This window comes from Carya illinoinensis, chromosome 6 (genome assembly GCF_018687715.1).
Source record: "Carya illinoinensis cultivar Pawnee chromosome 6, C.illinoinensisPawnee_v1, whole genome shotgun sequence".
NCBI classification, from domain to species: domain Eukaryota; kingdom Viridiplantae; phylum Streptophyta; class Magnoliopsida; order Fagales; family Juglandaceae; genus Carya; species Carya illinoinensis.
In genome coordinates, this window is record NC_056757.1 from 36,215,148 (window position 1) to 36,241,277 (window position 26,130).

Consider the following 26,130-nt stretch of genomic DNA (forward strand, 5'->3'; position numbering starts at 1 on the left):
TTATGACAATATCATTTTAAAAATAATATTTTTTCTCCTTTTACCTCTATTCATCAATGCGAATTTCTTTTATATAAGATGAGTTTAATAGAGTTTTAAGTTTTTCAAACAATATTACAAAAATAAATAAATAAATAAATAAAACAATTCCCTTAAGGCCTCTCAGCTCCACCCACCAAAAAATAAAGTTAAGGGCCCTCAGCAGTCTGTGATATTGACCACTCGGGAACATCATCATGGTGCGTAACATTCCCCCAAAAGCGAAACTTCAACGAATAAAAAAGTAAATTACCAGGCCGAAGTGGGATAAAGAATCGAAAGTTAATGCCTTGTAAAGGCAACTAGATCTCAAGAGAAAAATAAAGCAGCTAAGAGACGGGAGGGAAAAGAAGCCGAGGAAATCACATGGGGGATTGAATCTTGACGTCGAGGGGCTTTTTAAAATTTTAACCCCGTGCCTAGCTGTAATCATATATCACATGCAAACCCTTGGCCTTGGCCTCAATATTCAAAATCCATTTCCAACCTAACCCCCCGCATTAGTTTATACGGATGGCATTGGGTCCAGTGATCAGAGGAGTTCAAAAAGTAATTATACTAAAAAGTAGTAGAGACCCCACCAAGATGCCTTCTCAATTTCTCAGTTCTCACCCCACCTGGGAGAGAGATGAAGGGAAAGCCGGAAAGGTCCAAAGACAGCTACCCAACTTCTAAACATGGAGATAGAGAATATATGTATACATCTCAGAAATGGAGCACTACAGAATAACCTCATCTTTCACGATATCGTAATTCAAGGAAATGGAGCACTACAGAATAACCTCATCTTTCACGATATCGTAATTCAAGGAGACTCCACAGATGGATATTAGGAAAAAGTTGAACAAAAGTCAAAAAAGCGAAAAAAAACGTTAAAAATAAAAAGTGAAAATGAAAGATTCAACATTTGAGGTTCTTTTTCTGGCAAGCCAATATTGTAGGCCTTCACAGTGCGATACAACAGAAGATGTTCAAGCATTAGAGAAGGTTAAATGTACTTCTTCAAGATAAATAGGTGAAGGAACAATGATGATCAATACATATTCATGAGTATTCAATAACTGCGGGGCAGGATGTTTTCGTTTACATTTTCCTTATGAAGAGACAAAATGGCATGATACAACCAGAAATCCATATCCGATACATGTTGGTTTACAGCAGCTAAAAAAGGAAATTGAGTTTCATTCCTTTTACCAAATCCTCCTTCCCAAACCAAGATACAACTTTGTATCCATCAAACAACCACATAAAGATTAGCACACATATAAATGGTAGAATTAACAAACTAGGCATCAGCAAACCCATGTTGGTTGGTAGCAGTTTCCTTACTACTGCCACCACCGAATTCATTAGATTCAAAAAATTAGTAGAATTATAAGAGGCTAGTGGCTGTAACATGCTAGAGCTTCACCATCTTCATGCACTGAAGGCAAATTAAAAAGTAACCTCCACTTGCTCTATCCCTATATGGAAAAACGAGCTCCAACTCCATAGTTGGATTCTGCACTGAGTATAAAGATCCAAACAGGCCCCAGTGAAACCTGTGAATGATTATGCTCTATTTACAGATTCATAGAGGCATGAACCAACTTCCAAAAAACCTAACTGAACCCCTACTTTGTAACTTTAAAAGCGTTAGTCAATTAAAGCCCGCTGCTAGTATAAACAATTGCCCTAATTTGATCCTACCATTAGTTAGGCTTCCATCTTCCAACTCATGTTCTCACCTGAGCTCTCATGTTCTTTCTCTAATGCTGCAACTTTGGCTCGATGCACTGCTAGTGCAATTGCTCCTTTTCCCCTTTCATCCTGTGGCAGTTCACACGTCTCACTGATGGATCCCGACCTCAAGTCTGCAGGGGGAATGAAGCAGTCCACTGACAGGCCTGGAACATTAAATGCAACCTCTTCAATTGTCCAAGCTTCTTCCATCCTTGTTTTGGTATGGCTCATTGCTATCTCACCAAACCTAAAGAGGGTCACCACAGAATGCCCAGAGTGGGCAATCATGATCCCCTCAACAGGCCTGTAATCGTCAAGGAAAGAATTGATTGTGGTTTCCCAGTAAACTGCATCGCCGCCAATAGATTGGATGCGGGTCAGATGTGAATCCTCCAAGTGAACAAGAAGCCCAGTCTTCTGGCTGAAGTAGCCAAACAAGACATGCCTAATTATCTCAGCTGGGCCTTCGCTCCTGGCCTTCAGTGTCTGAGGGTTGGCACAATGCTTGAGGATGAAGCAATCCTCACCGTTAATCTTCTTCTCCCCTATGCATCTTGCATCTGCAAACATACTAGCAGTACTTCTGGGATCGAGTCCCTGAAATATTAAAAGGAAACCACATGTAAAAATGGCCCTGACCCTATAATAAACTTGTACAAAAAGCCTCATAATTTTTACCTGAAGTGCACGTCGCAGAGGCCTCACAGGCCCTTTGGCAGTGTGGGCACCAAGCCAGGGGGTATGCCTCCAAACAAGCTTGCCATTGCAGCCAGCATGAACCTTGCTGCCCCCAACTGCGAGCTCCACGTACCACATATCTGGATTCATCTGCCAAAGCACAAACCCACCCGACTCAGCACATCTTGAGGCATTCCGGTTCTTCATGACCTTAGTGGCAGTTTCAAACTCCGCAGCTACCATCCGGACCTTTCCCATTGCATACGCATTTTTAATAGAGTTCTGCAGCTTCTGCCCACCAGAAGCCGCTGTGTATTGCTGCAATATGTACTGGGCAGACGAAGTCTCCTACAATAACACCAGTCATAGAACACGAAAATCTTAAGAGTGCTTTTCTTCACTAAATTTACAGTAATTTTTAGTAAACAAACAGAGAGGAAAGACAAAAGTGATCAAATTAATCACATCAACCCTCCATACTTGAAGAGATGTTCAGAGACCACTGCTGTGGAAAATAATATAAACACCAAAAAGTCTAAAATGCAAACTATAGTGTGTTTTAAATTTTTATTCTACTTTAATAAAGAAGCAGAAAGAATCGTGCCAATTTCATTCTAGAATAATTCTAAATTAAGATTTTTTGTAAGTCATTGTGTTTTACTGTCTTCTGAATTCTGATAAAACAATCGGGAGCTTAAAACGAAAACGAAAGTAAATAATTATGCGTTTTTTCTTTTTCCACCGAAGAGGCTAAAACAAAATCTCAACTTCGGAAAAAAAAATCCAAAAATATTGACTAAGAATCACTCATATCCCATTTCCCCGAGCGGAACCACCCCAACTCTGATGCGAACTTACCGCCACGAGCGATCAAAATATAAATAATAACAAAAAAAAAAAAAAAACCGTCTCTGAAATGCACTATATGCTTCACTTTTTGCGTTGATAAGGAGCTATTTCTGAAAGGCCAAAAATAACCGACTTTTTTTTTTTTCATAAGAATCTATCAAATGAGCGTGTATATGTCTGTGCGGGCGAGAGAGAGAGAGAGAGAGTTACAATGGGGGTGTCCTTGATGCTAAGGTGAGGCAGAGGGTCAGTGGTGCTAACGTGCAAGGGGGCGAGAGGAGCACCCATCACACCAAGCAACAACCTCAGATCAGAACTCTTGTAAGCGGCCATGGAAGACGTCACCGAAGGAGTCCTCGTTAGCTGTCCTTTCATCCACTGGCCGAGACTCGACCCGCTCCTTTTCGAATCACCGATTTCCCCTCCGTCAGGGTCCGGACCCTCCATGAGAGGCGCCAATGCCTCTCCGAGAGGTCTCAGACTGCCGGATCTCGCGATCAACTGCTCCGGATGCGCCAAGTGGTATTGGTGCTGGCTGCCCTTCTTTCTCCGGAGAAGACCCGAAATAATGGGCGACCTGGTTCGGGCAGGGCTGTTCGCCCGAGAACGAGAAGGCGAGAGGCCCCGCACAATCTCTTCTTTGAGGGCGGAGAAGAACCCCTGCTTTCTTTCCATTCTAGAATGTACTCCCCCAACCCTCCCCCTTACGAAAAGAAATAGTGAAAACTAAAAGCCAGTTGTTTGGCTGGCTAGAGGATAGAGTAAGGCGGGCTTGTGAGCGAAAGCAGCGTAGGCGAGACCTTCATAGAGAGAGAGAGAGAGAGAGAGAGAGAGAGAGAGAGAGTTCAGTGAGCAGGAGAGTGTGCTGGGAAGCTGGTTAGTGAGAGAAAAGCTCGAAGACAGTGACTGTGAGTTTTACAAAAAGGTTGTACTGTGTGGGACGTGGTCCGCCTACGATATATATGATTCTAGGGATATAAAGTTATAAACAAAGTGGTTTGTAGAGAGAGAGAGAGAGAGAGCGCGCCTGGTGACTTCGCTACGTGGGAGAGGCAGAGGGAAGGAATGACCCATGAAAAATATAATTGTAAATATAATTATATATTAATATGTATATTAATTTAACGTGATTAATTAAAAAATAAATTTTATTAAAAATAAAATTAATTTAAATTTTAAATATAAAATAATTAATATTAATATGTAAATTAATACATAATTTTATTTATACGTAATAAAACTTATAACATATATATATTCATCAAATCAATAAAACAAATTACAAAAATAAATATTTTATTTTTATACATAAATTACTGTAGATATTTTATTGATATCGTGGGAAAAGTTAAAAAAAAAAAAATTGAAGTAAAAAAGAAAAGAAAAGCAAGGGACTCATCGAAAACCCTCGAGATTTTTGTGATCGGAGGAAAACGACGTTTTGCAGTCATTGGATGTATATTAATGTAAATATGTATATTTAAATAAAATAAATAAATTATATATTAATGTGTAATGTATATATGATAACGACATTTTCAAAAAAAGCTTTTTCGTCCTTCAGGAATCTCTGAATCTAAACGTCGGAGATAGTAAAACAAACTCCTAACTGCCAGGCACAATAAGTTTTACCTATGATCACATTAATAGCTTTCTGCCTTTATAAAAAAAATAATAATAATAATAAAAGGATGAGATATTATTAGTTCTAATTTCCAGAAAACTTTTATTAAAATTAGAAATTATCCAACCGCTCATTAGGAGGAGCATCTCCACCTCTTGGCTTGGCCGGACCACCACTCTAAGGAGGTTTGCCACCCCATTAAGATTTTTAATAATTATTTAAAAATAAATAAATTAATGAAATTTAAGTGATTTTTTTATTATTTAATTAATAAAAAAATGGTTTTATTTATTTATTATCAAATAGTAGTTTATACGTTGAAGTATCTTGACAAATAAGATTTGGTGCACATTGAATTGTTATTAATATATTATATAGTTCGAAAGAAGGCGACGAAAAGGACGGACAAATTGGATGGCGTGAGCTGTGGGTGTTAAATGGGAATAGAAAGTGGGAGGGGTCCTCATAAGAAAAAAAGGTGACGATCTTGGATGCATTAATTTGATTGATTCTCCGTTTGTTTGTATGTATTTTTAATTTTCCTCGAAAGCGATAAGACTAACAAAAGTGTCATCGCTCTCGTCATAGGCTGGCTTTTTAAGGTAATGAATTAACTACGTACACATACAATCGTAGAAAAGACCTTTAAAAAATTATACGCGTTTTGGGGCTAACACAAACGCGTTTTCACAACTTTTTGTTTCTATTGTGCTTACAGCTAGCCTGGATTTGATAAACTTTCAATCAACTAGTTTAAACTCCGGCCCACACTTCTCACCCCGTCTATCTCTTCAAATAAATTTCTTATCTCCCACATATATATATATATATATTTAAATTTTCTGTATGATGTTTCTCAAGTCACAAATATGGTTAAAAAAATTTCCATCGACCCAAGTTGGCACGAACATGGCCAAGCCTCGCTGAAACTTCACAAAAAATTAAAACGAATTATTATTAAGTCGGATCGTCATAAGAATATACCAAATTTCATAAATCCAGTATGTATTTGCGGTTTAAGTTTAGGAGATAGGAATTATCAAGTTAGAAACTTAGAAGGTGGATTCAACCTAAGATATGAATCATGAGCTAAATTGGGGTTGTTTGTTAATAAAGGATATGGTCTTTGTCTTGCTTTATATTATGATAAATGAAATTTATAGTTTTAAGATGCGTAAATATTATATATTTATTTTAAAAAATAGATAAATTTAATATTAATATAAAAAAATTATTTTTTAATTATAAACCTCACTTTTATTTAAACAAATATGCATGATTTAGATATTCTAAAATTATATATAGTATTACTGTTATATTATATATCCTAGATCAAATTGAGATCATGATGCCCAGCTAATTCATGCCCATTCTGTAGCTTTGACCATGCATCCATGCTTTCATTGGAGGCTTTTTGTTCAGGTGGATATAAATCCCTTTAAGAATTAATATCTATCTGACCATTCTCAAGTCTTTAATTAAAGTCATGGACAATTAATCCACGTATAGACTCATGTGATTCAAGAAATAATGTATTGGTAAAATTTTAAATATATGATTTTAATTTATAATATCATGTTGAATACGAAGATATTTTGGAATTTATCTAATTATATATATACATTTTTTTTATGAATGAATAGTGACAATTTTTCTTTTAAAAAAATTATTTAAATAAATCAAAATGATGCATCTTAATTATATCACCAAATCTTCACGATATATAACAAGTTAACTTTAGCTATATATATATATATATATATATTGTATCTATTGGAGTCTATGTGCATGTGATTGACATCGATGAAGTAGCTAGTCTGCGATTGCTAGTAGCTACGATGTAGGTACGTTTAGTTTTCAAATTTATAATTCTGTCCCTTAAGAGTCCCATCATCCAAGCAAACATATCTTAAAACTTCAAAATGGTCAACATCCTGCATGATCATCTTCCATCCAACCACCATATGCTTTCCACTAATATTCCACATTATATATATATATATATATATAATCAAAGACAATATCTAAGAGAAGGCCCTTAATGGAATTACATGTACTAAATCATAACTGATCCAATGGCCACACTTGATAGGCCGAATTATATATATAGCTAGATAATCTGCATATCATCATGATCTCACGGTCAATATTATCATGACATATTTTTCGATTTGATCATCAAACCAATAAAATAAAAATAAATAAATAAATAAATAAATAAATAAATTCACGTACGTTCAAAATGGACTTAATAATTTAATTATAGTGGGCAAAATTATTGTTCCGTAGAGACAAAGGCATAGTACACATGATGATCAATTCCTTGCCAATCTTGGTCCAACCTTACACGTTTACCTTAAAAAAGGCTGAATTAAGGATGTTATTTATCTGTATTAATTAGAACAAGCTGTAACCTGACATGCAATATCTTTCTTTTTTCCTGAGCTGTAACTTGCAGGATTTAATAAGAACAGGTGCCAAATATGATTATTAAATACTGCATACATGCATACACATCTAGCCATCATGTAGTAATTAAACTAGCTAGCTACCTACCTAGTGTATTAATATTTGGCGAAAGATTCGTGTATGTTTGGTTTGTACTAACGTCTATTGCTTCTGATTCATTAATTAATCTACTAGTCTTCAACTATACGTGACATAATTTGATTTAAAATATAAATTTTACAAATCAAATTTTATTATTTTATAAAGAAAAATAATGAACATTACACTATCATCTCATTTTTATTCTATTATGTTAGATGTAATAAAAGATCATCTAGTAGTGATAAATATATCATATTTTATATAGTGAGATGAAAATATGATATATAGTATTATTCTTTTACAAGTGATGTGGATGGCTTCATAATATAAAGTGATAAATTATTTTCTGTTGAAAAAAAAAAAGATTTCTAATTTTCTTTTAGGTATAGAACTTTGGGTTGAAGATAACTGAACTTAAAAGAATTTATGTTTCAGCATAAATACATGACTTAATTTCTACCCTTTAATTAATATATTGTAACATGCGGTTTATATTTATATAATATGATCTTCAACTATCCATACGGCCTGTCAATTAATACGGATAACCTAAAACTCCTATATATAATTAATAATCAGAACGAACGGACGTGGGTAAAGACTAAAAGTATCATGCCAACGTGTTTTTTTTTTTTTATCTCCTATTGGGTATTGCTAACTAAAGTAAGACATCCGCAGCCACGATTTTCAAACTTGGTGTGATTTCTTGACACTATGTTATTCAACTGTCAACATAAATAAAATAATGTTGCATGCTTTCAGTTTGTTGCATACTTTTATTTCTTTTTCTGACCGGAACAGGCCGAGGGAACACATTCGAGTTCTGATGCGTTTCAGATTTGGGTAATTAAGCATAATAAGTAAGCAATATAAAGGTAGGTGGGTAGCTAACATTGGACCCTTCCATGCATTTGGGTCCTACCCAGACCATAATGGCCTCTTTTGTCTCATGACCAACAAGCTTCCTCTTTACGTTCCAAAGCACGTGCAGTAGTACTACCACTGATCATCTAGCAAAATATACAAGACTTTTGTAATGAACGATTCAGAGAGATAGAGAGCTGCTCGGTGGAAAAGCTTGGCCATCATGAACCCATCTTTGACGGTGCATGAGCAGTAGTCGTGAGCCCAGCAATATTGCTACTTTTTTGTTGAACAGAACAGATGAAGATCAGTCCGTTTGTTTTTAGACAGAGAAAGATATCAGTAGTGGGAGATATATGCTGATCAGCTTTTTTCACGTTGGGGCTGGGCGGGGGTCTCTCAGCTTTAAATCTGGGGACGACAAGATACTAAAGAAGCATTACCCAGCCATGTCATTAGTTTCTAAAGTCGTCAATCAGACATTAATTATATATAGAGATCAATGGTATAACCTTTTAACTCTTTTCCCTGCTCCAGGCCAGGTTACAACTCATGTATGTAACATGAATCGAGCAGACTCCAAACTCGAGACCATTGTTTCTATATTACATATGTTTAATCCACCATCCCAAAGGTTTTAGTTTTCATTAATTGGTGATTAGAAATGATTTGAGTTTTTTTAACTAATTATATCATAAAATTAGTTTTGTTGCACATAAAATTAGTTTTTTTAACGTCAACAGTGTGTTAGATATGTAAAAAATAAGGTTTCTAGATAGATATTCTCTTATAAAATTTAACCTAAAAATCAATTTTGATATTAAAGGGTAACAAAAGAAAATAAGATCGACGTTCAAGAAATCTACAAGAAACTAGAAAAATATTTAGAAAGATCGATAAGCTTATTAAAGCTATGATTAAGATTATAAAATCTGTGCATTCAATAAAAAATGGGCTTTAAGGTTTGGATACAGTATGGCTCAACAGTTCAGTGGACTTGTCCGGGCCCCTATTCTGGGCTTGAAGTCCATTCTATCTTAAGACCAGCAGATAGAAAAGGTTTTAAACCCCCAAAAACAAAATAAAATATAAAATAAATGCCTCTCCCCCAAATCCAGATAAATGTGTAGATTACGGTAAGGAAAAAAAGATTGAGACATTGATTACGAAATTAATATAGAACTGTCATATACATATACATATATATATATAAATTTATATATTTTTACTTTTTATTTTTTTTTTCAAAAAAATTAAGTGTTATAATAAAGAGAAATAATATTTATAGTGTTATTTTTAAAAAATAATGTGTAATGCTTAGACAATTTATAACTGTATTTAGTATTATTAAATCGTCTTGAATGAAGCTTGCAAGCTAATTTGGAAGGAAAACATGGACAACGAATTACGTACGTGATATATATGCATAGGAATGTACGTAGTAAAATATATACACGACGTCGTACCATGCATCGAGATCGATAAACCATGATTTCTAAGTACAACTGAAGCCTCTTAAACAAATAAATATATTAATAACAATAAGCAACAAGTAGCTTGCTAGCTAGAAGCCCGGTCCCGGAGAATACATGATAACTCAAAGGACATTATTTTCTTTGCAATCCAACTCAATTATGGCTTGTGCAGAGAAAGAATAATACCTTCAAACACGCCATGATGATCAGTAGTTCATCATCAGAGCATGTATATTCATGCATTTTCTCCGGCGACTCAAACTTCCAACATAAAGCAGAGCTCCAAACAAACCGAAATCCTAATTAGAACAGACACGATGAACTCAGCCACCCCAACATACCCGACAACAACAAATAACACTAGATCGAGAGAAATGCAACACATGACAACAAAAAAGCACGCCCTCAGATGATCAGATTAGATCTCCTGCGGCCTCAAAATTTGACCCAAAGATCAAAACAAACCGACAACCTAATTGAGAACTGACAACAAAAAAACACAGCCAGAGCCATATATACCCGGCCAGGCCAAAAACAACAAATAATTAAGTCCTAAGATGGAGGGGAAAATGCAAAATTCGACAACAAATGATGCCAGCTTCACAGCGTGGATGATGATTGTACCCTACGGTACTACTTCTTCTTGCGGCCACTGGCTGGGCCCAGCACACATTTACCATGAGGATGGTTTTCCAAAAATGGCTTGTAAGAATTAATGAGTGACATAAGAACTTCGCGGGTGTGTCCCTGCACTCATTGAATACGAAGAACAGAAGATCAGGAAAATAAAAAGTCAGAGCTCGATCCATAGGGATGCAAAAATACCAGGCAAAGACTACGGCACTCAAGAAGGTGTAAAATAGGCAGTCAACAGCATGCAGTACATGACATCCATTGGCTGGGTAGGTTTCTACGAAAAACTAAGGTTAATTTCAGTTCATGGTTCCTTATTAAACATGACTTATTAAGTAGATCATCTAAGAATCAGTTTACATATTTATAATTTTTATTTAATGTTGGCATTGAACTGGCTAAACCTTCACGTAACTACGCTGATCGGATGTACGACTGCGTCATGATCACGACACAATTGTGCTGTTAACGAGTGCCAGCTAATTAGAATTTGAGGGGAGAAAAAACAGAAAAGTGAATATATGGGATGGATCGGCTAACCTTAGCTACCTTCTTGGCGGTCTGAGCAACATAATTACCCCACTGATCCTGAAAAAGAATCAAGGAACGTTCTGGATCACCAGAAATAAGCTCCTCAATAATCCTAGAAGAAAATTTTTCTTCATCATATGTTCGCAAGAAATTTTCCACCACATGGCTGCCATGCTTGTCCAGCGAGAGCATAAGAAACCTTCCTTTAAGCTTTGCCAGTAATTCTTCTGCAACTTCCGGCCTCCCCCGAGATAATATGTACTGCACAACAAAGTTCCTGAAATGAAAAGAACTGATTAGTAACGTTAGTACTAGAACGTTTTTGATCGAGTAGGCACGTACGAATAGGTACGAGGTACTGAAGAACAAACGAGCATCTGACTTTAAAGACTAATAAAACCCTCTTGAAAGTTTGAAAGCCGGCATGCAGTTATAATATGATGGCCGCGTTAGAGCTGTATAAAACGACCTCGATGAAAAAACGAGTTAACGGAATTTCGCATGTTCTATTGATTTTCTCCAGCTAGCTAGCGCACTTCTTCTCGCAAAAAGACTCCCAAAACATGGTCAAATTTCACCTAAGGTACTGATTGTACGTAATATTGCCAGGCAGTTTAGTATAAAGGAAGCATGCAATATGGTTCTGATGGCCCCAAGGCGGACTAAGTGGGCCCATCAGGTTCTTATTAATATTCAAGAGGTGAACACAAAGAAATGTGTGGAGATCGGGATCGACTAACCCATAAGAATGCTGTGAAAGGAATGGTGCATATGCTACGATTGTATTCACAAGACGTTCCCCAGTTTCTTCATCAGCAGTACCGATACAATCTTGCATTATACAACACCCAACTTTGTCTGTCGCAATCTCAATACAGTTCTCTGCGATCTCATTCAGAATATCCTGCAAACAGAAGGAAAAAGGATTTACACTGGAAGCCCAAGTCATGGTACCCAGAAAACAAAATATTTTAAGGGAGAATACATGCATACATAGATGATATATAAACAGAAAAAAGCTTATTCTAAAAGCATTGATCGAAGCTAAAAATTGGTATTAACTAGTCATGAAAAAGCTGCTTCTTATGTGTGAGAAAGGCCACGCACTAAAATGTTCACTCATATTAGAAATCCTATATACGTTCTAGCTACCACTTCCATTATATCTCAATTTCAGTGCAAAGTATTGGCTCTTTCACATTAATATTGTTAAAGAGTTTCCATTAAAATGGTGTGTTTAAGTATGTGCGTGGGCGCGTATGCATTTATTAGCGCGCACGAGATATTGAAATCATACTTCCATTAATAGGAAGAGAAGAGTACTAGTGATATATATTAATTATTAAGTAAATGAACTAGCAACAGTTTCTTTTTGCAGGATAAGATACATGCGTGCATGCATCCCCCTTGTGGCATAATACCCAGTAAATTATTATCTCAAAGGAGAAAAGACTCAAGAGCTAGCTGCTGAATTATTACATGATAGCCATTAATTCAGCTCTTGAAAGAAATCCATGCAAGGGCCTAAACAATAATTAATATACTTCATTAAATGTTTTTAGTAGTCACTTAGATAACTTCAGCTAGCAAAACCGCAGCATTGGGTAAAGGCAATTAGATGATGTTCCTTATAAAGGCATATATATATATATATATAATACGCACGCATTTATTTAATTACCTCATTAGCTTTGGCGGAGAAAAGTTGCAAGCACTTCTTAATTACAAACTGACCGCTCGGGCTCTTGGCCAAGGTAAGTGTAATTTCCCTTAGAGCTGATATTGCAAAGAATATTTGCACCGGAGTTTTGAGATGGCTCAGCAACTTCTGCACTGACCGACTTCTGCACAAATGAATAAGAAAATATAAATCCCGAGAAGAAATTCCTTGTAGTTGGCTAATTATATTATATTGAAACTACCTATATGCCATCATACTTTTACCCAAAAATAAAAAAATAAACGCATAATTTTTATATAATAATTCCGCCAAAAATTAACTAGAAATACAGTCATACCCATTGTTGTCATTGCAAGTGCGCGCTAGCTTTTGTGAATCCTTGATCAAAGATATAAGAATTTCAGTCAGTTGTTGTTCATTGCTTTGTTCGAAACGCTTCTGAACTTCATAGTGGTAATCTGGGTGAACCATTAACGTGTGCAAATGATCCTTCCACTCCTCAAACCTCTGCGACAAAGGGTGACCCCGTCGACGTTCGGACTCCAAAATCAGTTGTTGGCGGTTCAATTCTTTCAGTAAGTGGGAAGTTGGAGGCCGTTGCGACGGCTGAAATGAAATCCAATCGTCGGAGCTCAGACCATTACCGAACGTTTCCCGAGTTTGGAATTTGGAATCTAATCGAATCCCATTAGGACTAGAAGAAGACCTAAAAGGATAATCATAATTCATTGTCCCTAAAGATGATTGCCTTCCGCATTGCCAATCGAACTCGTTGCTAATGTTATAGCTCGATAATGGTACTCCACGGGACCTTGTACAATAACCCGTTGGTCCCATATTCAGCCAGTTACGTTCTTGCGCATACGTTGGAGGAGCAAGCCCACTGTTTATAGAGTCATAAGAATTAATATTCCCTCGCATAGAATCAACACCGGACCAGGCATCTTCTAGACAAGCTGGTGGAGACAGAAATTGAGACGGAGGAGGTAGATTTGATAGATTGAGCCGACTCAGTAAAGTTTCAAGGCCTTGTTCATGAGTGGTCTGGTCAAGACCAGGGTTTAGTTCCGTCCCAGTCTCCGATGATCCAAAACTTGCATGAGCCGGACTCATATCACAAGAAAGAGTATCTCGTTGAGGGAAAAGCATATCGAAACGATAATCAGAAATAGAGTCTTGGAAATAAACGTTCCCAGCGCCCGTGGTGGCCGGGCTTCCACAAGAAAAGTTTTGAGTGGGATAATTTTGATTTTGGGAGGTGGGGCGGGTTTGAACTCTAGGGTTTTGGTTCTCGTAAAAGTTATTTCCAGGAAGAGAAGGGTCAGAGTGGGCGGGGCTTTCCCGTGAAGTAGAAGAGGGGAAAACAAAGTCCTGAAGAAAGAACAATCGCCATCGGAGGTCCTCTTCTTTCTCCTCCCGCTCTGTAGTGTAACGCATCGGAGAGTTGAGACTTGAGAGAGAGTAGAGAGAAAGAGAAGGAAAATAAAAAAACTTAATTAGGGAGAGAGATCATGGAAGAGAGAATGGTTAATGTTAAGGCCGTAGAGCATTAATGCGTTTGTAGAGTTATAAATAATGGGTTTAGGGACGTGTTGGTAATTAAATTAAAAACGAAAAGGGGAAGGTTGGAAGCAAATGTTTGAATGGCTTGTGGATGAAGATACTTGGGATTTTGAGAGTAAGTTCGGTAGCTATGACAGAGTAGAACTCCTAAAAAGATTGTTGTCAGATAGAGTAGGGGAGGAGGGAAGAGTAGCGGGAATTTCGGCGAAGTTTTCTCATGTCTTACCTCTTTCTTCTCTTATGGTCTATCTGAAGGTATATCTTCTCCGGCTTCGTTCATGAAAATTTAAGCGTGTTTATGTTTGGTGCTCAATTTTGACCGTTATGCGTAATTATCAGTATAAATTTTATTTTATTTATTTTTTATTTTTTAATATTTTTAAATATTTTTAAAAAATAAAAATATATATTAATATATTAAAAGTCACTTATTTAATCATTAAATAAAAAAATTAAATATTTATACAGTTAAAATGAGTGGATAAATCCATAGAACATACTTTTCAGAGTTTTCTGTACTTTTTGAGGAAATATTGAAATTTCAAATCCTCTCTCGTTTTTTATTTTATTTTTAATCCGCTTCTCTAAGTTGAATTGACGCGTTAAATACGTTATAAATTATGATCCATTTTCATTAGGTGTATTCTTATAAAAGAGTTTTGTTATATATAAATAAAATTAAGTATTAATCTGCGTATCAATACTGATTCATTTATATTTAAAATTTAAATTAGTACTGTTTTCAATAAAATTTATTTTTTGACCAATCATATTAGATTAATGCACATATTAATACACAATTATATTTACAACTAGATTTTTCGCTTGTGAAAACATTCCTTAATCATTCAGCTCATTTCAACAACTTCTTGTCCCACTAGTAGAAGTCCCACTAGTTAATAATTATAAGAAGAATGGTGAAGAACGACAGTATTATAGAAAACAAGATATTATATAGTATTTATCCTCTCTTTTTTTCTCCTTTTCTATTGTTATCTGTGTAATTTGCATTAGAATGAGAGAGATACTTAGAAATGCATGAAAATAGATCTCAAAATTTATTAAAAAATTAATTAATAATATACCACAAATATACGGGGAAACCAATTATAAATATTGTAAGGCCAATTTTCTAGATCTATCTTTCACATATTCGTATTTAATTCTTAAGATCGAGAAAATGTAGAATGAAAGTTTTAATTTTTTAATTATCTGTAATATAGACATATTAGGTAGGTCATAAAGTAACGGTTCATACAGGAATTTTGTACAGAGTGAGGTTAAGATAAGTTTCAATAGAGAGGGATTAGATAAGTTTCAATAGAGAGAGAGAGATCCCATCAAAAAAAAAATAGAGAGAGAGAGAGATCTTAATTTGCTTCTCATGATTTTGGGATTGCACTCAGATATCAGTTAATATCCAGTTGCATTGCCAGCTAGCCTTTCTGTTCGAGCGGCATTACTTGATAAGGAAACAAACACTTGCTTTTTTCTCGCGATCTCTGCCTTTTGGGTCAAAGAATTTAAAGGAGTGCATATGCTAGTACACGCACTTTCTCTTGTTTTAATTGGGCAAATAATTGTCAAGAACTTGATGGTACATATAACCCACTTCATCCAATGGAAAATCCGAGTTCAAAACCGCCGCCCCCCCCCCTTCTCTTATAAAAAATAAAATTGGGCAAACAATTTATTTTACTAGGCAGCCCGAGAAATACACAAAAATAGATCATGTGTCCGTCAGTCCACCAAAAATCATCGTGACAATATCGGTACCAATCATACGCCAAGAAAAACATGATTAACTAGGATCCATTCCTATTGTGTTTCACGTTAAGATCCACTACTTGGAGTAGTACTCATATAAATGAAAATTTTAGAGTTTAATTTCTCTCCAAAAATAAGATCGTTCAGTTAACATATTTGGCCAAAATTTAATTTACAATTTGAAAAAAAAAAAAAAAATCAATCCACGAAATGTACAAAAGAATGGCAATGAGACAAACAGTAAGTAGCAGACGGCCACAGGTTAAATATTGGGAAGTTTTGAAGCAAAGACTGCCCTCACAATGCATGGAGCCGAAGGATCCCCAGTTCCTATAGATACTCCCAGCCTTTCAGTTCTCGCCAAACAGAAAACCATACCACTTTGAAAGCGATAGATATCCCAATTAATGCATGAGGGCCGGGAAACTGATCTCTTACGCACTTGCAACCTTCATTTGCTTCATCAATCCATTCAGCGTATGATATATGCTATTGATATGAGGATGTGATGGCGACCCCACAAGAAATTCATGCACGACGCCATTGATGCTGATCCAACTTCGCCCTGGCTGCTTTTTCACCCCCTTTTCCCTCATAACCAACCTCAGAGCTGAGACATCACCCCAGCGGCGATCAACTGCAAACGCGTTAGCCAACATCACATAACCTGCTGAATTACCAGGGTCCACTTCAACAAGCCTTCTGGAAACATATCGGGCCAGATCAACTTTGAAGTGGAGCAGGCAACCCCCAAGCAAAGCACACCAGACAAACTTATTTGGCTCAAAAGGCATGGAAAAAACAACCTTTAGAGCTTCTTCAACATAGCCGACTCGTGCAAGGAGATCAATATAGCAAGCATAGTGTTCTAATTGCGGGGAAATAGAAAAGTTTGAGGTCATGTCTAGGAATATTTGGCGTCCTTTCTCTAATAAACCCGAGTGACAGCATGCATATAAAACACCAAGGAAAGTTACGGCATTGGGTTGTACACCAAACTCTTGCATCCTGAAGAAAAGCCTCAATGCCTCCTCCCCCTCACCATTTACTGCAAGGCCCATAATCATAGCGTTGAAGGAGACAACATCTTGGGAGGACATCTGGTCAAAAACCTCTTTTGCCCTCTCTAAGCTCCCACATTTAGAATACATGTCTATGAATGCTGTAGCTAGTATTTTGTTTGACCCAATGATACCTTTAGTTCCTTCGGATTTCATATACTCATGCACCCACTTACCAAGATCTAAATCACCAATTTGAGCACAAGCTGAAAGCACGCTAACCATTGTAACATGGTTCGGTTTACAACTGGAATCCTCAACCATCTTGCGGAAAATACTCAGTGCCTCCATAGGGCAACCGTTCTGTACATATGCACCAATCATGGCATTCCAGGGAAGCACACTTCTCTTAGCAGTATCAACAATTTTATCAAATATTTCCCTACTCTTTTCAAGCTTCCCCCATTTCCCAAACAAATACATGAGAACAGTATTGACAGCCTCGCGAGCGGAATTCTTGGAATCGGCCCTTTTGTCAGTTTCTGTTAGAGATAACACCCATTTCTCAATATCTACAATCTCAAGGTTTGAACATGCGGATAAAATACTCACCAAAGTATCTTTTTCTGGCTGCAAGTTCAGCTGAACCATCATAAGGTAAAACCGTAGAACCTCATCAGTCTGGCCTGACTGAGCATACCCAGCTAACAACGAAGTCCAGCAACAAACTACACTCTTATCCGGCATTTCATCAAACACCTTACGAGCTGCCCCCAAATCTTTAATACCTTTCGCATAAACTGCAAGAAGGCCATTGCACACAAAGGAATCCCCAAGAAACCCCAACTTCACAACATGAGCATGAATTTGTTTGACATAAAGGGCATTACGGGACCAAAAGCACGCCTTGAGTAGGAAACAAAAGGTGAAGTCGTTAGGCGAAAGGGAACGCTGTACCAGGGTTTTGAAGATGGAGATGGCACTGGAGAAGAGACCCTCTTCAGCCAAGACTCGTATAATGGCATTGAAGGGGAAGATATTTGAATCACGGAGTTGATGAAAGATTCGGAGTGCGATATGTGATGGATATTGACCAATGAGACGAGTGGCAATCAGATTGTCCTGATGGGCACCGACTCGAAAGACTTGGGCATGGATTTGAAGGAGGTGAAAGTGTAAGATGTGGCCCTGCAGAAGGGCGGAAAGATTGGTGAAGCTAGGGGAGGCTGGGAATGAAGCAAAAGGGCGTAGAAGGTGAAGAGCAAAGGCAAAGCGAGCTGATGAGCGGCTTTTGAACTTTCGGAGGGTGGGAAGCATCGTTGCAGACTTAGTTGAAGCGACCCCTCGGCCTCGTACCTCATCCTCGTGAAAATCGGATGGAAGATAAGATAAAAGTTACGGTGCAGAACCCATTTCTAAAACGGGAACAGAATCAGGCTTTGGAGACCGTCAGAATCGAAGGAAACTGTGAAGTGGGAACCCCAAGTAACAGTGAATGGACTCTCCTTTATATATGCCAGTGACCTCCATGACCCTTTTGTATCGCCCGCACGATCGAAATTTTCCATAAAATTGGAACTTCCAAAAAAAAGAAAAAAAGTGTTAATATCGTTGATTATGCCCTGATGCCAGATGATCCGGACGACTTCATTTATTAATTCTAAGATATTGGAAAAAAAAAAAAAAAAAAAACCATAGGCGTGTGGAATTTATTTATTAAACGCCACAGATCCTGCTTCGGTTCTTGAGGCAAGGCTACTTACTCCCTTGCAATCTTTTTTCGTATGATTTCTTTACTTATTATCTGCGTTCCATACATTCAGTGTCAATAACAAAAAGCCAAAAGGTGAAGTCATGCACTGCATTCGTGACCAACAAAGACAACGTCAACGAAATCTGAAAGACACTTTCAACAAAAAACCCAACACGTATCCGTTTTATACATAACTGAACTCTCTCCATTTCAAATAAGCTGGTGAAAGTCGTGTCTATACAGATGGGAGCAGTTTAATTGAAGAACTTTCCACCAACTTGCTCGTCACTAGAGGCATCGTTTTCAGCATTGCTTGTTAAGGATAGGAGTTCCATCAGCTCCATTCGATACTCCAGTCCTCTGAGGTAGTGTCCCAACAGCATGCACCTTTTGTGTGGGGAAGAAAGATACAAAAGAAAGAACAACAAACACTTCAGAATTAGAAAAGCAAATGGAATTCGATCATTTACTTCACTTTCAGGTGGCTCATACCGAAAAAATTTCAAGGAAATCACAGATGGCTGTGATTTAAAACAAGCTCAGTACATGCATGGATCAACTGTTTTAACCAGAAAAACTCAAGGGAGAAAGAAAGAGCTGGACTAACCAGAAGAGGAGACGTGCCAAGTAGTCCCGTGTTACAGAAATGAGGGGCTGAAATTGAAGCGATGTATTTTCGATAAATTCAGCACAATCTTCATTCCCTAGGTTCACCGTTCCAGTTGGGGAATTCTCTGATAGAGGAGGAGCCATAGAATGCATCTTGGGAGATAGGGTAGCAAGAAGGCCATGTACAACAGAGTTTATTATTTCTTTCAATTCAGAAGACGTGGGTTCTGATAACTCAGCTACCTGTAAATAGAACTAACCATATCAGCCACAAGACGAACTTGCATGAAAAAGCGATAATGAAAGAAGTCAACTCAGAGTTAGCTGCATGATGGGTGTAAATTCAATATCAATACCTGGAGGTCATATCTCAAAAAGGGTTGCATGCAAGATGAGTGTCAGAATGGGTAAACTGGTGAGGAAATAATGCATCCAGTTCCCAAAATTGAATGCAGGAAAAATAATTGTACCATTTCATAATATATTATATCTTAAAAGAGCATTTCATAAAAGAGCATCTTAAAAGAGCAGGAAACTATTAAAAGATTAGTGTAGAAGCATATTGCTATAACATGATACCTTGCACTATGCGATCCAAGTTAAACCAAAAGCCACACCTCATCCCTATACATCCATGGGGCATAAATTAGACTGAAAATTAGTAGTATGAACATGCAAATTAGTAACACTAAAGGATGGTGGAGCTGGAGCCAACAATTAAACCAAAAGCCACACTTCATCCCTATACAAATATGAGGCACAAATTAGACTGAAAATTAGTAGTATGAACATGCAAATTAGTAACACTCAAGGGATGGTGGAGCCGGAGCAATAGGTTCAGACTCAAAATAACAAGGAATACTACTAATTAAAAAAATTATAAAAACTATCAAGGAATCGGCAAGAGGGGCTAAATGCATGATTTTAAGACTTGTCCTCCATTACAGGGATGAGGTGATAGCAATGATCTCAGATAATATGAAAACAGCTACAGTAGTGAACATGTGAAGTTAAATGTTGAACCCAATAGGCTGCTTCCATACTTGTGCATTTTTCCCTTTTTTGAGGTAAAAAAGAACAGAACATGGATTCTATGTAATACAAGAAACCAGTTTTACTGCAAGCAAAACCCTCAGAGACAATATTTTCATCTAAAAAGTAGTGTTCATAGATACAAACCAAAAAGCATTAATCTCACTTTGGTTCTGTAGCAAAAAGAAACTGAACGTGTTTAAAACTCATTATCATAAACACCGACATTCTCTTTTCTTTTCAATGTTTTCTCATGGAGACGGGGTAGGTAGCATCAGGGTTGTTTGTTATCTCAAAAGGCTCAAATTATGATCTCATTCTCAGATATGTTTATCAAATCATCCCCTAGCAAATGATAAGTTCAAAATAGCTCCCAAAAACTAACATAAAGATGTTGCAGATGGTATTGGCGTGCCAGTACTACCACAAACCAAGGCCTGCAACAACAGCATCTGATGCTAATATATTATTAAACATAAAATTTTCAGCAGTTGGACAAGTATGGAAAAACCTAAAATCCAAAGGAAGTTTACATTCCCAAATTAACTTTTCATAGAGTAGTACCTCTTCCGGTTGTAGAGATCTCAAGTAGTCCAGCAAATCATTCTTTTCCTCCCCAACAAACTGTTGCATGTGCAGTGCAGCACTTTTCCTCTTGACTTCATTAATTTCCTATGATAAAATATAGGATTATGGCTGCATATTTCAACCACAATGATAGGCGTAATGCAAATAAGAAATAGAGAAAATTGCAAAGAACCCATGGGACTTTTAGACTTGGAAGATGGTTGAAAAAACACAGAACTTGAGACTTGAAACTTATATACCGTGCTATCAATCAAACTGAGATGAAACTCCAGTCAACAAACTATATATCTTAAATTGAAAGACACACTACTTGATATGAGTAAATGATTTTTGAATGATTTATATTTAATTAGAAAATAGTATTTTCCAAGGACAGGACATGGTATTGCACAAAAGAACCTACGTATGATATATACCCAAGTGTGCTTGTAGTTGTGGTCAAGGCATTAAAAAGTATAATCCAAGTTTATATATACATGTTTTTTTTTTATGAGCAGTTTATATATACATGTTAATGGCACTCCTGCTATTTTGGATTAGCTATTGAAATAATTTTTTGATAAGTAAAAAAAAAAATATTTTTTATTAATACTGAAATAGGTATAGTCCTAGTATACAAGAAGTATACAAGAGAATGCACCTAGTTAGGATCTCGAAATGGATACAAGTATTATGACAGCTATAGCAGTAGGATTCATATTGTGGAAGTTTAAATCCACTTTCCAAAAAACACTCTGTATAGTATATCATCCAAAAACTCTTGCATATTTACTTGAAATCATTGGATATGATATAGAAAGATACTGCAAAGAATCATCCACCTTTAGTGTTCACATAATTATTTCAAACATCCCGTGGCTCAAAATAATCCATGAACTATGCATAACTCAGTACCGAATTAAATGAATGCAGTCCCATCTAATTTGCACTAGACTAATGCATGATATCCCACATTCAAAACAAAGTTCTAAATCGCCAAATCCCAACTACTTGTGGAGTATCTAAAGATCCATTTCCCCTAATGAAGTCTAACAATGATCATTTTCTCTGTTAATCAAAACTACTGCATTCTGTCTGGCTTTGCGGTTCATCTAATGCCAACCACACTATTTCCAAATATCAACAATTCTAGACTTGGGATACCATTCTCTGATTTTTTTTTAATGCACGATACCATTCTCTGATTCTTTTAAGCCACTGAAACAAAAATTCCTTAGTGCTACAACATACCCTTTTGGCTGAAGATATAGAAGACTGCAAATGAAGAATATATTGCTGAGCTTCAGGGGAGATTTCACCAAGGCCTTGAATATCAACATTCTCTGATGATTCATCAGTAAAATTTTCAAACTTGGATGACAATTCATGGTCTCCAGACAATTTTATTATACTCGCACTGTCAAGCAACAAGCCTTGTAAATCAAGTTTAGAATTTTCTGGTGTTTGTTTGTCAATACTTCCTTCGTGCATATCAAGGTTTCTTTCGAGGCAAAGTCTATATTCAGCATTCCTCAATGTATATCTGCAATTGAAGAAGAAATACCATTACAAATCTCTACCATTTTGAGTAGACATCAGTTGGTAGAGGATGAGAAAGGGGGAGAAACTATATAAAGGTCTAACATAACATAATTTGAAGAAGAAAGAAAACAAGGATTCCAACAACCACCCAAACGGTCAATATAACAAAAGAGTTCAATTAATCTTTCCCGTCAATCAATCGGAGAATAAAAATATGGATCAAGTAATGCACATGATGTTGAAAATGAACATACCCAGTCATCATTGAGGAAACCAATAACTTAGAGAGGGGTTCCCACAAGGCCTCAATAAGAACTTGAAACTGGTCAGATGGAAGTAAGCCCAACATGCCAGATATAGTCCGTTTCATGGCATCTACTGTCGTCGGTGGAACTTCTTTCTGAATAAGGCTCACGTCTAATGGCTCTATCTCTTGTATCAAGTTTGAGAGAACCGATTTCTGAAAAATTGAACATTAACATGAGATATGGGCCGCATTAAAAACATAATCATTATTAAACCGAGGTACTTGCCAAAAAATAAATTAAATAATCCCAAATACCATAATGCCATTCTACCAACTCTACATCCAACATCTTCTGTAAAAACGATTAGTTTTCACTGGTACCATAAATTTCCATTAATTTTACTTTGAATTAATTCCAGAATCAGTTCAGAACCGCTTCCCGGCACACAAAAATGTGGAAAAGGAAAGAAAGCTTAGCTAACAATTCATAATTTTCCTATGCTGTCACAGCAGCATATGAGAAATCGATCCGACTACGACACCTGTTTTCAGAGCAATTAAGCGCACGCACGCCCCACACGGCACAACTAGCCTACGAAATCAATCGAATATAATGAGGAATACGTAACAAAAATGATCTAATTCGAAGAACACACTAATCGATCGAATTCTATGAACTAAAGCGAACCAAACAGAAAAAAAAGAAGCTGACCTTGGTGGAATTGGTAGGGCGCGAGGGGAGTTTGGAGCTAAGATCGTCGAAGAAAGCGGCTGAGGAGGAGGAAGAAGAAGAGGCCACTATTAGGACCCGTAGCTTCCTAGGCTTTGCGAAGGAACGGAGAGATAAAGAGAGAGACAGAGGCTGAGAGTGTGGGGACAAGCGGAGCGGAGGAAGATGGAGAGAATTGGAGAGGAAAGACGACGAAGAGGTTGCCATTGACGACGACGACAACAACCACAACCACCGCCTCTCTCTCTCTCTCTCTCTCTCTCTCTCTCTCCCCCCCCAAAGGCTCTTAACTGAAACGTGCAGCCAGACGTCCAGGAAACGTATGGGTCGTAAGTGTATAGGCTATCCAGATTTTGTCTGACCCGATCCGGAATCCGGTTTTCCGAATATCGGTTACATATTTAAATCCAGGTCGGTATCAGCATAGAAAAATTCGGATAAACACAAAACCCGATTTTTGTTTCTGGTTTTAATTTTTTTTTGGGGTAAAGTTATCAATTCAATCGCTGGCTAAACAAAACACACCCACCGCCCCTTCTGCACATAGAATTTATAAATCAGCCCGGCCACAAACCTCATTGGATGTAATATTCCATATCAATTCAATCACATTCACATCATCTTCATATCACATATTATATATATATATATATTTTCTTATCAAATATGTAATATATAAATAATAAATAAAAAAATTCGATTAATTTGAAAATAATAAAATTAAAATAAATATAATATATAATATAAGAGATTATGACTAGCATAATTCATACTTAAAATTTGAAAATAACTCTTGATGGAGTGGGTAGGTAAATGCACATCCAGTCATACAACATAAAAACTAATTCATGTTCTTGTGGAATTACTTTGGTTATTAGTTAGGGATACAAATACAAATATAAATAAGTCAGGTAAACAAGAATAAAATAAAAGTTCCCATCCAACATTTACGTTAAGGCCTCATTTGAACTCCCAATTACGGGTGATACGTCGGATAGACTCTATCTTAGAGATCCGGTAAATCCCCAACTACAAGCTCTCATTCTTCCAACTATATGTATATGTATATAGACACAATTATTACGTACAATTCAAATTACTAGTAGTGCTACTAGGCATTAATCAAATAAGAGATGTGCAATATTGTATCGATAAAAAAAATATTTATAACATGTAGGATTTGATTTTTAAAATTGGGCATAAATTGAAATCTAGATTCTGCTAGAGTTAAACCAATCCGGATTCCAGTCTAGGTATACTCAGGTTCTCGAGTCAAAACCTAGATGAATAGTCTTATAAGTATCCAACAGGGCTCTAGCCATTCTAGGATGACAATCTGCATAATGCACGTTAAGATACAAAAGAAATGAGTCTTGAGGTAATTTCAATTTTCTCTTGCTACCATCATTCCTAATATTTGTTTGTTTTAATAGAAAAATTACAAACTTTACTCAGAATGAAGATGGAGGGGATGGAAACCCCTTCACCCCAATGGGTTGAACCCAACAGGAAATAAGAAGCTTGTCCCTAGGCCCAATGCCCCAAGAAAAACAAGAAGATCATCCCTGTAATAGCCCGCTAGAAATTCAATTGTGAAATTTCTATTAACTTTAGGAATCTCGTGAAAAACCCATAAGTTTTCACAAATCCATTAATCGTATAGGTTTTTGTCTAACTACATAGTTAGTGTTATTATTTACTATGGTATCAGAAGTGTATTTTTGATTATTGGAGATAGTTAGAAGTGTCAAAATGTATTATGGTTTGCGCCATTAGACTCGGAGGGTTATTTAAAGTCTTATGGCGCAATAACATTTTTTCATATTTTCGGACAAAACGTCTGTTCAAAACTGTAGATATTATTGGATAAAAAGAAATATTTTGAGGTAATTTTCGTGAATATTATTGGGTAAAAATATTTTGAGTTGATTTTTATAGATATTATTAGATAAAAATATCTTAAGTTGATTTTTGTAGATATTATTGGATAGAATATTATGAGATAATCTTTTATAGATATTTTAGGTAGGAGAAAACCACACTTAACTCTCAACTCCAGCCTTATCACCTCCCTTATCTCGTCCATAAATGTGTCCAGCCAGCACCCATGAACTTATCTTCAATTACTCCTTCTAATAAAAGATTATCAAACACTCTCTCTCGGACAGATTTTAGGAGATCTTTTGCATGCCCATTTCGAAGCTGTTGTAAGTGTTTTATCATAAAGTCTCATTCATATAAGTTGTTCCTTTTTTAGTCTAGTTTACATGGATATCTTATTTTCCCCATTTGAAGATCATTTGGTCAGTCAAATATTGTGTAAACTATAGAAATGTCATTCTGGGAGATAAACTGGAGAATATGTTATAGTTTGGAGTTTTTGACCAAGCTAATGGATAGATATTGGTCCGAAATTTTTATGGAGTATTGTTAACATGTATATGTGACTATTGGTTGAGGATTTTTGCATGATTAAAGGTTTTGATGAAAGATGTTCTTAGATTTAGAAACTTAGAAACTGGAAGAAGAAAAACAGTTTCTGTTTTGAGAAAGTTTAACTCTTTGGTGGTCTAAACCTATTCTAATGACTTTGATAATTTTATTGGAAGATCCTAAAAATCTTATATACATGTTATATTATTATTTTGAAGATATTTGATGTTAGTTTCAAAG

General features: G+C 36.4%; 4 protein-coding genes across 4 annotated transcripts; all 4 read right to left on the reverse strand.

Annotated features, from left to right (window-relative positions):
• Positions 1-1,066: 1,066 nt before the first annotated feature.
• On the reverse strand, positions 1,067-4,228 carry LOC122312396. The gene is made up of 3 exons (XM_043126983.1): positions 3,499-4,228; positions 2,440-2,787; positions 1,067-2,358 (listed from the first exon to the last, which is right to left on the reverse strand). Exons 1-3 carry the CDS (start codon positions 3,961-3,963, stop codon positions 1,735-1,737), a joined length of 1,437 nt encoding a protein of 478 aa, XP_042982917.1. The 5' UTR covers positions 3,964-4,228; the 3' UTR covers positions 1,067-1,734.
• Positions 4,229-9,841: 5,613 nt separating this feature from the next.
• On the reverse strand, positions 9,842-14,441 carry LOC122312397 (putative pumilio homolog 8, chloroplastic). Its single transcript, XM_043126984.1, has 5 exons — positions 12,984-14,441; positions 12,647-12,809; positions 11,706-11,869; positions 10,975-11,242; positions 9,842-10,548 (listed from the first exon to the last, which is right to left on the reverse strand). The coding sequence occupies exons 1-5, from the start codon at positions 14,081-14,083 to the stop codon at positions 10,435-10,437; spliced, it is 1,809 nt and encodes a 602-aa protein (XP_042982918.1). The 5' UTR covers positions 14,084-14,441; the 3' UTR covers positions 9,842-10,434.
• A 1,487-nt stretch (positions 14,442-15,928) lies between these two features.
• LOC122312398 (putative pentatricopeptide repeat-containing protein At3g08820) lies at positions 15,929-18,542 on the reverse strand. Its single transcript, XM_043126985.1, has one exon. The coding sequence runs from the start codon at positions 18,292-18,294 to the stop codon at positions 16,411-16,413; it is 1,884 nt and encodes a 627-aa protein (XP_042982919.1). The 5' UTR covers positions 18,295-18,542; the 3' UTR covers positions 15,929-16,410.
• Positions 18,543-18,739: 197 nt separating this feature from the next.
• On the reverse strand, positions 18,740-23,769 carry LOC122312399. Its single transcript, XM_043126986.1, has 6 exons — positions 23,440-23,769; positions 22,735-22,940; positions 22,190-22,481; positions 20,936-21,043; positions 19,338-19,582; positions 18,740-19,117 (listed from the first exon to the last, which is right to left on the reverse strand). The coding sequence occupies exons 1-6, from the start codon at positions 23,662-23,664 to the stop codon at positions 18,985-18,987; spliced, it is 1,209 nt and encodes a 402-aa protein (XP_042982920.1). The 5' UTR covers positions 23,665-23,769; the 3' UTR covers positions 18,740-18,984.
• Between the last annotated feature and the right edge of the window lie 2,361 nt (positions 23,770-26,130).

Bases quoted from the DNA above. Each gene is read 5' to 3' on its own strand.
- LOC122312398 (XM_043126985.1), bottom strand. From the start codon at position 18,294: ATGCTTCCCACCCTCCGAAAGTTCAAAAGCCGCTCATCAGCTCGCTTT.
- LOC122312399 (XM_043126986.1), bottom strand. From the start codon at position 23,664: ATGGCAACCTCTTCGTCGTCTTTCCTCTCCAATTCTCTCCATCTTCCT. The intron at 22,941-23,439 runs GTCAGCTTCTTT...TCAATTTTTCAG, and splicing joins GCCCTACCAATTCCACCAAG to AAATCGGTTCTCTCAAACTT. The intron at 19,583-20,935 runs GTACTACTCTAT...TTCTATTTACAG, and splicing joins GATCTCTACAACCGGAAGAG to GTAGCTGAGTTATCAGAACC.
- LOC122312396 (XM_043126983.1), bottom strand. From the start codon at position 3,963: ATGGAAAGAAAGCAGGGGTTCTTCTCCGCCCTCAAAGAAGAGATTGTG. The intron at 2,788-3,498 runs GTAACTCTCTCT...GTGTTATTGTAG, and splicing joins GCATCAAGGACACCCCCATT to GAGACTTCGTCTGCCCAGTA. The intron at 2,359-2,439 runs GTAAAAATTATG...TTAATATTTCAG, and splicing joins CTCTGCGACGTGCACTTCAG to GGACTCGATCCCAGAAGTAC.
- LOC122312397 (XM_043126984.1), bottom strand. From the start codon at position 14,083: ATGCGTTACACTACAGAGCGGGAGGAGAAAGAAGAGGACCTCCGATGG. The intron at 12,810-12,983 runs GTATGACTGTAT...TCATTTGTGCAG, and splicing joins ACTTGCAATGACAACAATGG to AAGTCGGTCAGTGCAGAAGT. The intron at 11,870-12,646 runs GTAATTAAATAA...TTCTGTTTGCAG, and splicing joins TCTCCGCCAAAGCTAATGAG to GATATTCTGAATGAGATCGC.